We start from the raw sequence: 12,984 nt of genomic DNA on the forward strand, positions 1-12,984 counted from the left end.
CCTAAAGTAAACTAAGAATAAGATACTTTAAAAAAAAAAAATCAGTAACAGCAGCAGCACAGGTTAATTGCTTCAGAGAGAAGCACCCTAGAATGACTTCATCATCCCTCCTGGGGTGAGTGCAGAAGGCAACGTGGAAACAGGTTGCTGCGTTGAAAGTCCAGGCAGGGAGCTGGTAGGTAGTCCCAGTCGTTTGAGGATGAGGATGGAAGATCAGGTATTTTGCAAAATGCACCAAGAGCCAGCAGTATCCCAGGGAGGCCCACATCTCACAGATAACTTGAGGGAATTCTTGAAAAAACGTACCTCTTGACCTTCCAGTAGCTCCTCTGGAAGGTAAAGTCCATTTGACCATGAATCTTGCCCTTTCAGATGGAAACTCCCTAACCCTTACAACAGTATTATTGACTTTTGAGCAGCATCTGTGGATGGAAAGTGCTAGGGGTTGGAGAGGAATTTGAGTGCATTCTCATTCTCTACCCAAAAGCACTGTTCTTGGCTCTGTCCACCTCACCCTAATATTGTGGCCATGCTGCAACTGGCAAACCAGTCTCTTGCTGGGTGGTGGGAAGTTGTATGCTAGTAAAACTGACCTCTGGGGAAGGAAGGGAAGGAAAGTGAGGGGGAGGGAAGGGGAGACAATGGGAGGGGAGGGGAGGAAAGAAGGAAGAGGGAGGGTGGGAAAAACCCAGATGTTTTTGAATTTCAAATAACCATTTGAAAATTTCTGTGATTTAAATATCAGAATAGAATTAGGAGAGAATCACAGAATCAACTTTCACTAGCAGGAACAAGCTGGCTTGAGCCAGTCCAGCACACCACTGGGACACCTGTGCCTGGCATTTTAAAGTGATAAGACAATGCTCTACTTAAGGTTTTGCTAGGTAGTTGAAAACAAAAACAGATACACATTAGAGATGTGGCTTGAGGCTGGTGCCTAGACCTTGGCAATGTGGAAAGAGTCCAGAAGTAGATCAAGGCAAGAGGTGGGTAATGGCCAGAGAGAGGTGGGGGCAAGAGGAGGTTCACAGGAACTTCTTGTTGGAAATTGGAATATAAGACCTTTGGGAGAAAGTGTGTGCCTGTGTGTGTGCGTGGGTGAGTGTGTACACGCATGCAGGTATGTACTGCGAGAAGGATTAAACTGGACAGGGCTGTTATGACATGATATAAAGAAAAAGAAAACTTAACCATTTATATTTTCTGTGGTAGTCATTTTACCATGGAGAGTGTATCAGTGGTTTTCAGTCAATCTTCTGAACATTCATACTTGGTAAATATTTCTGCCTACTGTACACATGAGGAAACTGAGTTTAGAATACTTAAGTAACTTGCCAGTGTCCATAGCAGTACGGAGCCATGGAGCTTTGTAACTGCTAAGCTGTCAGTTTCCCCTATTAGACTGTCAGCTGCACATGGGCACTGTCCAAAGCTTTCTATGTATCCATTTACTTCTGTGATTGGCATATAAAAGGCACTCAGGATGTATTTGCTGCGTGTTCCTTGTTACGTTAGTGGGAGCCAGCGGGCTAAATTCTATATTAGTCAATGTTTCAGGATTAAATTAAAATATAAGGAAAAACAGATGAATAATCAAAGGGTACTTTATTTAATAAATGATACTCAACTTATTAAGGTAAGAGTATTGAAGGAGTTGCAAATTTATTCAAGAGAATTCTTCCTGGAGGCCATGAAAGTAATAAAATGGAATTCTGCTTCTTCTACAATCAGTTCTACTAGTGCACTGAAATAGTATGTAAGCCCAACTTTTGCACAGATCTCTGTAGTTCTGAAAAGACTGAATTTTCAGCATTCACTGAAATGGGGTAAATCTTATTTGTAAACGGAATACTGGCATTTTATGGAAATTAAGCTATAAATTAAATCTTTTAAGAAAGCAATAATATCACAAATTTATAAATGATATGCTTGAAATTGTATTAAAAATAAAAATTATGACCTAGAACTTTCTGTCAAATAACAATTATGGTGATTCAGAATCTTTAGAAATAACTTTAATCAAATTAGAAATCTGTGCTTTCTCACTAAAAATGCCGTATTTGTTCTCAATGAAGAGGGAGGAAAACAGGCCACTGCACTTTAGTCATTTAGGTGAATTCAGCTCCCTTTGTTTCAAAATTTTTATTTCATAAAATAAGCTTTTGTTCTTTTTTCCAGGAGAAGATATAACTTAACAGATATTTAACTATAGACAATATGTTGTGATATATCATTTCTTTCTTTGTAAATGATTGTGTCTAAATTTTAAACACAGGAAAAAATATGTACCTTAAATACATGAAAACTAATTTCATGGTTATTATTCTCAAAGAAAGCAGTCAATTACGAATTTGTTTTGTGAACTCAGTCAGTTGCACAGAACTCATGAAATCAGAAATAGGTCAAGTTAAGCCAAGGGATTTTATGTAGATTGTTTTTAAATGAACAACTTTCATATACTTACTTTCAAAGCCATTCATCTCCCATTTGTGCACTGTTGACCAAAAAATGGATTCCACAGGAGAAAAAGGAGACCAATAAAATGTAACGTCATTTTCAACACTGCAAACCTGCTCCAAGCTCCCATTTCTGTGTGTAAGACAGTAGCCTCTTCTTCACACCCAGACCATAACACAGTTTTTCTACTCCTTCGGCTTTCTGATACTTTTATCTCTAAAAAGGAGCATTCAGAATCAAATGCATACAGCTCTGCCTTTTGCTGTAACACTGATAAGTTTGAGAATATTAAAAATAAAAGAGAAAGACAAAGTTGTCGTAGCCATGAGAAAATAGACATCTGACTATAAGTTATCCAAGGATTCCATGCAGCAGTTATATTTTTTCTTTTTAAGACTTCTTGACAAAATATTCAATGTAGTATTCAAATTTCATGCGTTAAAACTATGTCGTGATATTTTACAAAGCAAAGATAAGCAATGCTCTTCAGGCCCAAACTTGACGTGGTTTGTTATTCTGCATTCAAAATAAAGTATCTCATTTATTTGAGCTTTCAGTTTTAAATGAAAAAATATGGTCAGGGAATTTATTTTATCATATTCATACATAAGGCATTTTTCTCCATGATGATTAATATTTGTCATGTTAAACAGAAGATAGGACGATTATATTCAGATAATATGGTAAAAATCTGTACTTCCAAATTTTATGATATACAGTTCTGGTATTTTCTTCATATCTCCCATTATACCTAAGTATAAATGTGTCTACTTTATATCATACTATGACAATAATAGCTAACATTTATTGAATGCTTTCTTAACTGCCAGTCACTTTATATGGTTTATATCATTTCTTCTCCAGAACAACCACCTGAGGTACTATTATTATTCTCCTTATACAAATGAGGACATTGAGGCTTAAAGAACTGAAGTTACCAACCCCTCCAGGTGTTTAACTAGTAAGGAAGGTTGATAGTCTGGGCTCTGGAAGTATGCTTTCTGAGGAATGGGGAAGTGAGTGATAAGGGTGTTGCTAACAGTGTTTCATATCCATTAAGGAGTTGCTGAAAAATGTTTCTTCATAAAACTGCATTATTTAGCTTGTCTTTCAGACACAAAATAATGCTTAACAGAAAACTCTAAAATTTATCAACTGTATTGAAATAAAGACAAATCCCCTTTTCACAAAAAAAATGGCAGACCCAATCTGACCACCTATATTAAATATGAATTGTTCCCTTTCCTTTTCTGTATCTGCAGGGGTTTCACAAAGGACAAAAGAAATTATTGCACTGGAATTACATAAAGTCATATATTCTATTTATAAAACTGACTAGACATTGGCAGCACTCTTTCTCAATGTCTTTAACATTATGATGATATTATAGTTGATATTTACCTTTTAATAAAAATATAAATCTCTATTTGTTCCCTGAAGCTAACCTCACTCATGCTAAATTATTTATGTATCCATTTTAATATGTATTTTGCATCTGACAGAACAACTCTCCTTAGGACCATTTTACTGACCCACCTGTCATTATGATAGGGTAAACAATGTCACCTTTCCAGTGCACAGTGAATTACAAAGAAGATGCAAAGTACACCATCCATCATGCTGGCACTAAGTAGGTTTTCAGAGTAGATCTCAGATATCACAAATGCTGTTTAGACTGTTACCAGAAAGCAAAAATTGGAAGTATATACAAAACGGCCCTATGATGGATAGGACAGCTCTTCAAAGAAAAGGGACACGCCTCTTCCACAAATGACCCTGTCAAAAGCAGAAGCAGTGGGGAGCTTTGCTGGCAGGCAGACTAGAATAATTTAAGAACTTGTTAATGGCTCTGCCTGGGAGAAATTCATGCAGACACAATGTACTCAAAATCAAAAAGTAGGTAGGCCTGAATCATCAGCAGCAACCTCTCAAGTTTGATTTGAATTAGGAAATAGTCTGAAGAGACAGAATAACCACAAATGTCCTCTTAATTAGAATATATGAGTTTCAGTAATAAATCTGTCTAAAACATGTATATAAAATATATGCAATATTCTATGTGCGTATAGTCACCTAGAAATTGCTTTGCTTTTGAAAATAAGACTAATATAGTAAAGATTTTAAAAAATCAGTGAGTTATTATATCCTTTGTTGACATAAATATTTAAATTAGTATGTACTGAGTGTAATATATCTGAATTATTAATATAATTCTAAAAATACTTATTGCCAGTGTCTTCATCTAATTTGCATGGTTAATTTCTTAAATTATGTTCTTCAAATACAAGGTGTTTGCTTTATCCATGATTGCATTGTAGTTCTTTTCACACTACTCCCTTTTATCTAGGCCTAATATTTCAAACATGGAGCACACTTCTATATCTATAGCTGACTTTATTTCTCCCTTTTAACAGCTATTTTATTTTAAATCTTTTTCAACACTTCTTTATTAAAAATGGTAGTGTTTTATTGAAGTATAGTTGATTTATAATATATTAGCTTCAGGTATATAACACAGTGATTTAATACTTTTTATAGATTATACTCCATTTAAAGTTATTATAAAATACTGGCTATATTCCCTGTGCTGTACAATAGATCCCTGAGGCTTATTTATTTTATACATAGTAATTTGTACCTCCGAATCCCCTGTCTTGGCCTTCTCCCCCATCCTCTCCTCACTGGTGATTGCTAGTTGTTTTCTGTATTTGTAAGTCTATTTCTATTTTGTTATATTCATTCATTTGTTGTATTTTTTAGATTCCACCTATAAGTGATATATCAGAATATTTTTCTTCTCAGTCTGATTTATTTCACAAGGCAGAATACCCTCTAGGTCTATCCATGATGTTGCAAATGGCAAACTTACATTCTTTTTTATGGCTGAATAATATTCTTGTGTGTGTGTGTGTGTGTGTGTGTGAGAGAGAGAGAGAGAGAGAGAGAGAGAGAGAGAGAGAGAGAGAGAGGGAGAGGGAGAGGGAGAGGGAGAGGGAGAGGGAAATAATGCTACTATGAACACTGGGGTGAGTGTACCTTTTTGAATTATGTACCCAGGAGTGGAAATGTGAGATCATATGGTTCTATTTTTGGTTTTTTGAGGAACCTCCACACTGTTTTCCATAGTGGCTGCACAAATTTACAATCCCACCAAGAGTGTACTAGGGTTCCATGACTTATGACTTCACCAACATTTAAGTACTTCCATGATTCTGTAGTACAGCTTGTTTTTGTTTTGTATGAAACAAATACAGTTTAAACACTTATAACTGATAAGATAAATGTAAAAAACCCTCAGAGATATGGTTACATAGGAATATAAACAATCCAGGGGGCCAGGGGATTATTAAAGACTTCTATCCTGAGGAAACAGAGTCACAAGTTACAGTTCCATGTCTTTTCCATATCACGTCAAGCAATAATGAATGTCTGTCAGAGAAAATTGAAAAGCAAATAGATGGGGATGATTCCAAGGACCCACTCAAGCTTCTGGGGCTTTGTTGTTGCCCTGTATTTTGGACATGATTTTGTTTATGGAAGGAGATAACTGTGCTATACTTGAATTAACTGGGATAAAGAAGAACCTGGAAATGTGTGGGGCTTATGCAGGGTTGGAAACGTAAGAGAAAATATGGGGGGTGATTTTAGACTCTTGCCTTGAGACCAAAGCTTTCTGAACCAAAGACAGAATGCTAGCAGTGCCCCTTTATTTCTGTTAATACACAGATGCATTTCCATTATTGCCTATTAGACATAGTGTATACTAACCAAATCAACTCACACGAGTCCTTTGCTAGAAATACTGCAGACATTTAATATTATGTTAAGTTTTAATTAATGAAAAGGCTTTTCAAGGTGGTGCTGCTTATATGAAGTTCTTCTGCTAAAAGTCAGAGAATGTTTCAACTCTGAACAAAATCAATGTCAAAGCATCAGTTAACGGCCCCTCCTATGCCAGCCCCTCAAAATTAAAAAAAATTAGGAACAACCATGTATTTCTGTAATGTAACTTTCAATAATTTCAATTACATTAATCAGCATTAATAGTAAGTTAGATTCTTAAAAAAAATCTATGCCAATAATTAACAAATATTTCATTCATACAAAATAAGGAAATCTACAGTTTTATAAAACACTGAATGTGACTTAAAGAAATGGAAAGATATCCCATGTTCTTGGATTGGAATAATTAATATTGTTAGAATGGCCATACTACCTCAAGCAATCTACAGATTTAATGTGATCTCTATCAAATTGCCAAGACATTTTTCACAGAACTAGAACAAATAATTCTAAAATTTATATGGAATCACAAAAGATCCAGAATTGCCAAAGCAACAATGAAGAAAAAGAATGAAGCTGGAAGAATAACCCTCCTAGACTTCAGACAATACTACAGAGCTACAGTAATCAAAACAGTATGGTATTGGTACAAAAACAGACATATGGGTCAATGGAACAGAATAGAGAGCCCAGAAATGAACCCACAGACTTTTGGTCAATTAATATTTGACAAAGGAGTCAATAACATACAATGGAGTAAAGACAGTCTTTTCAGCAAATGGTATTGGGATAACTGGCCAGCTGCATGTAAATCAATGAAGTTAGAATACTACCTCACGCCATACACAGAGATAAACTTAAAACAGCTTAAAGACTTAAACAAGACAAGACACTGTAAATCTCTTAGAAGAAAACATTTGGCAAAAAATTATTTGATATAAATCTTAGCAATGTTCTCCTAGGGCAATCTACCCAGGTAATAGAAATAAAAGTAAAAATAAACAAATGGGCCCTAATTAAACTTACAAGCTTTTGCACAGAAAAGGGAACCATAAGCAAAATGAAAAAACCTATAGAATGGAAGAAAATATTTGCAAAAGATGAAACTGACAAGGGCTTAATTTCCAGAATGTGTAAACAGCTCATATAGCTTAATAAAGAAAAAACAAACAACCCAATCCAAAAATGGACAGAAGACCTAAACAAGCAATTCTCCAATGAAGACATACAAATGGCCAATAGGCACATGAAAAAATGCTCAATAATCGTTAATTATCAGAGAAATGCAAATCAAAACTATAATGAGGTCTCACCTCACACCAGTCAGAATGAGCATCATTCAAAAATCCACAAATGATAAATGCTCAGAAGGGTGTGGAGAAAAGGGAACACTGTTGGTGGAAATGTAGTTTGGTGCAGCCGCTATGGAAAACAGTATGGAGATTCCTCAAAAGACTAAAAAGAGACTTACCATTTGATCTAGCAATCCCACTCCTAGGCATAGATCCAGAGGGGACTTTAATTCAAAAAGACACCTGAATCCCAATGTTCAAAGCAGCACTATTTATAATAAGCCAAGACAGGGAAGCAACTTAAATGTTCATCAATAGACCACTGGATAAAGAAGATGTGGTATATTTATACAATGGAATACTACTCAGCCATAAAAAAGAATAAAATAATGCCATTTGCAGGAACATGGATGGATCTGGTGGTTGTCATTCTAAGTGAAATAAGCCAGAAAGAGAAAGAAAAATACCATATGATATCACTTATATATGGAATCTAAAAAAAAAAAAAAAGACAAACTTATTTACAAAACAGAAACATACTGATGGACATAGAAAACAAACTTACGGTTACTGGGAGGTGGAAGGTAAGGGAGGGAAGGGATAAATTGGGAGTTTGAGATTTGCAGATACTAATATATATATAAACTAGATAAATAATAAATTCATACTGTATAGCACAGGGAACTATATTCAATATTTTGTATTAACTTATGGTGAAAAACAATATGAAAATGAATATATATATATATGTTGATGTAAGGCTGAGATACTGTGTTGCACACCAGAAACTGACACAACACTGTAAACTGACTATACTTCAATAAATATATATATATATTGTATATATATATATATATATACACACACACATATATATATACACAAAAAATGATACTTTTAAATGGAGGTGGAAAAATTTGCCTATATAAAGGAAGCTAGTAACCAATTAAAAACTATGTATCTAAATGCTATATTGTCCTTATCATGGGCTAAGCTCTATCCTCCAAAATTTACATATATTAAGTAATTTAATTCTTGCAACAAGCTTATAAAATTGGAACTATTATTATCCCCACTACAGAGATGAGAAAACTCAACCCTAGATGCTTACTTCGCAGTGGATAATTGGGGAGCTGAGATTTGAAACTAATCCATGAAGCTCTAGAAGCCAGACACTTAACCACAATGCCAAAAACTCAGCACACCAAAACCCAGCAAACCCCAAAAGAGTAAAGCAGTAACTCACAACTGGTCCCTCGTTTGTATATTTTCCATTAAGAAAACAGAAACACTGCATTTCAGATCTTAAATGTGTGGATAATCACATCAATTCTCCACTTCCTTTCCTGTGAGCATACAGTCTCAAACACAACTGCCTCCACTTCTGTTCTTTCTGTCCATATCGATCTATTAAAATGTGCCTCTTCAGAACCAAAGAATGAAATGAACTTGCACTACATGGACAAGGCAAAACGTCAATGACTCAGTCACACATTCAACACTTAGGAATTAAATTTTTCTAGTGTGTTTTCACTTTTAAAATATGACAAGAAAAGGGTCAGGCAATTCAAATCTTCCTTCCCCTTCCCTGGCAGCTCCACACTGAGAACACTGAACGGCTACTTTTGTATGTCGCATTCTTGCCAGTTAGTTCAATTTAGATGAAAGCTGTTGTTTCCTAATTCCATTTCACTGTAAATGACAGAGACAAATGGTCATATTACCTCGAGAGTTCCTTTGGCAGAATAGGCAGCATATGAGTAGAGCGGATCTTGGCTGCTGTGTTTCCTGGCTTCTTGGCTGCAAGGCTGGCCATTAGGATGAAAGCATTGGCCACTGCTTCTCAGAGTCACAGAGCTGGGAGAAGGGCCTGGCAGATTAAGCAGCACAGAGTAATTTACAAACTGTACATCTTCTAGGCCCAAAGAAGTCCACTGAGTCTTAATCTTCTTTGAAATTTCCATGTCATCTTCACTTTTATATAGTTGTACCAAATTTCTGAAAGAAATTTAAAAAGTATGCTCTAAAAAATGGGAAAATCTTTATTCTTTTGAGTTATGATTGTTCAGTATATGAATTATTATTAATAGATGTCGGATATGAAAGATGAATGAGACAGGACATTACATAAGAAACTCAGAGTTTGGTAGAGGTGATGAGCTTGTAAGGAAATTATATAAAATCAAAGCAGAATGAATTAAATTCTTAAATTAAGAACTAATAAAGCACTGTGGGACTACAGAGCAGAGAGCAATTGATGCCAACCAGTTCTTTCATTGGTTCTGGTCCTTCTATTGACATCAACATAATCCGTTTAAAACCCAGCTCCAAAACTAGGAGTCATGCTGACTGAGACAAGATTACATATACGGCGATGTGATTAATTCATAGCCACTGCTATTTAAAATGATTCAGAGAGATTTCTTTTCTCCTCTAGCCAGTTAACAGATGGGCGTAAGTCCACCAGTGAGTGGGCAAGACTTTTATTCTGCCGTTTCTTTTATTAGTCTCAGGTTCAAAATGTTTTATGATGTAAGCAACACAACAAAACATTAAATGTTTCAAAATGTGTATGTTATACAACACGACCTCAAAAGATAAATAAAATACTTCTGTAGGGGCTCTAGTGAAGAATTAGTAATTTGTTCCAATGCTGAAAAATTTCTAAATATTATCCAGTGCTAAGCTAACATTACTGAGTAAAGGATCTGTGTATTCTCTATTTCACTTTCAATTTAAACAATATGTCCTTTTTGTATTACAACTTCTTTTTTTAATGCTATGAAAAACTGAATAAAGAATGTATAACATATAAAAATTATGAAGAATAATGGAAGAATGACCCAGCCTAGTAAGCATAACACCTCCAATACTATTGAAAGCCCCTAGATACTCTATTCCATCACTCACTCTGGCCCCAGGATAATCACCAATCTGGTTTTTTTGGGGGGGGTGGGGGGGGCGGTTCTTCTTGTCTTTTTTATAGATTTAATATATATGCATGTATAAGTCCTTAATAATTCATTCCTTAGGCTTTATGGATTTTTACCTTTATACAATTGGTATCTTATATACGTATTCTTTTTTTTTTTTTTTTTTTACATATACTGACATACGACATTATGTAAGTTTAAAGCACATAACATCATGATTTGATACTTATATATTGCAAATGATTACCATCATAGCATTAGCTAATTCCTTCATCACATAACTATCATTATTTTCTGTGGTGAAAATATTAACAATCTACTCTCTTAGCAACTTACGATATGATGATTATAGTAAATATTTGTATTCTTTTGTGATTTCTTTACTCAGGATTATATTTCTGAGATTCCTCTAGGTATATTTATCAATTTCCTAAGATAAGTATTTTTAAATTACTTTGTTTTTTATGATTGCAAACAATGATGCATTGATCATTCTTATCCATGTTTCCTAGAAGACATATGTCAGAATTTCTCTAGGGAAGGAATTACTGCTCCATAGGGTATGTGCTTGTGTAACTTTAATCATAAATGCCAAAATGCTTCTTTAAAAGGTTCTGATTATACTCCTGCCAGCTCTGCATGAATTATTCCTCCATTCCTCACCAATAGCTGGTGCTGTTCAGTATTTTATTTTACTTTATATTCTTACCAAGGGTAGTGGGTATTAAATTGTGTACCATTATTTGTTTAACTCACAAATACTGTCACTGGGTTGCAAGGTATGCTGAATAGTTTTCCAAAGTTTTCTGTACTACCGGCATTATTTAAAAGGTCCTATTTTCAGAGTACCTAATTTTTGCAGTCCAAAAAAGGTAAAATTGTGGGGGAAGAGTATAGCTCAAGTGGTAGAGTGCATGTTCAGTAACCAAGAGGTCAGGGGTTCAAACTCCAGTACCTCCTCCAAGAAGAGATCAATGAAGAAACCTAATTACCTACCCTTCAAAAAACAAACAAACAAGCCAAAATGGGTACAACTGTGTCCCACTGTGGGTTTAATTTGCATTTCCATGATGACTAATAAAGAGCTTTTCATGTATTATTTAGCCCTCCATGTTCCCTTTCCATGCAGTGACTGACTGTGTCCATTCACCACATTCATGGAAGTCTTTATATAGTCTGGATAATTTTTCTTTTAGCTCATATATATTCTACTTATCTTCTCCAGTTTTTGGCTTCTCTTTCATTTTCAATGTCATGTTTTAGGGTGATTAAAAGTTTATAATCTGAATGCCCATGGTTTTCAATATAATGGTTTGCATTTTTCTGATGTGCTTACAAAATCCTTCTGAAATGTGAAGTAATGAAGTTATTCTCATAACAGTTTTAAAGAATTCAGTTTTTCACATTTCAGTGTCTACCCAGAATGGGGGTGTGTGGGTGTGTGTGTGTGTGAGGTAGGAATGCATGGAATATTACTTTTTTTTTTTTTCTGAATCACCCTAGTTCCCTTTGTCACATTCTTCATTCATGTGCAATGACAGTTGTCATATATAAATTTCTATATGTGTGTGGGTCTGACTGGGCTCCTTAATCAATTCCATTAGACTTTTGATCCATATCCACAATGATACTCTATTTTCATTACTATTACCACAGAATATGCCTTAATATTCAGAATGGCAAGCCCTCCTATTTGTTCTTCCTCAAGAACATCTTCATTATTTTTTTCACCTCTGTATTCACTTTCTCGATCTGTTCTTTCGGAGAACTTGAATATAATAATTTTTGAAAAATAGGTATTATTCTTAAACTACAAATTGTCTGTACTTGACGTTCTTATTATGGGAGAACTATGAACTGCCGAGTCAATGTCTTTAATGCTGTAATAATTTTTATTAGTTCTTCTTTGAATAACAGCTCTTTCCCTGCTTTCTGTGTCACTTGCTATTAATCCTTAAAGTTCTAGCTTTGCGGTTTCACCACTTGCCACAGTACTTTATTCCAAGTTTTGTTTCCCTTGCTGATTTCTCTCTGTCCTGTCTGCTCGGAATACCAGTGCTTTAATGGAGATGTGTGATACTGTATGCATCCTCTATGTGTTTTTCATAATATCTACTTAAAAATACCAAAAACAGAAGTGCACCAAATTGAGCACCTAACTCCTTATATAGGTAAAACGTGATTTCTCTGTAAGTTCTGACTGCTATTCCCACATCTAAGATGGAAAAAAATCTGGATAAGCAGCTAAGAATTATGACTCAAGTTCCTGCTTCTCCTATGGACTTACATTGTAGGTATTTGTTCAAAATTTATTTATATATCATTTTAGACATTATCTCTACCTGATAGAGATCATCTTATTAAATCTTGTATAATAAGGTGGTTGACTGGATGGAAGGGGACATGTACTATAGTAGTCTGAAGAATAAAACTATTTCAACAAAAATGCATCCTAAAAGATATTAAAGCTTTGGTATACACATGGCTATAAAATACTGGTCTTTAAAAATGTTGGAGGA

At 34.8% G+C, this 12,984-nt stretch overlaps 1 protein-coding gene across 11 annotated transcripts in view; it reads right to left on the minus strand.

Annotated features, from left to right (window-relative positions):
• Window positions 1-12,984, minus strand: part of NAALADL2 (N-acetylated alpha-linked acidic dipeptidase like 2) — a 1,180,690-nt gene that overhangs the window by 518,382 nt on the left and 649,324 nt on the right. For all 11 annotated transcript variants that reach the window (XM_032484091.1, XM_032484056.1, XM_032484093.1 and 8 more), the window contains one exon: window positions 9,257-9,530. In XM_032484091.1, coding sequence (XP_032339982.1) covers window positions 9,257-9,530 — 274 coding nt within the window. The remainder of the gene's footprint in view (window positions 1-9,256; window positions 9,531-12,984) is intronic.

This window comes from Camelus ferus, chromosome 1, assembly GCF_009834535.1.
Source record: "Camelus ferus isolate YT-003-E chromosome 1, BCGSAC_Cfer_1.0, whole genome shotgun sequence".
NCBI classification, from domain to species: Eukaryota; Metazoa; Chordata; class Mammalia; order Artiodactyla; family Camelidae; genus Camelus; species Camelus ferus.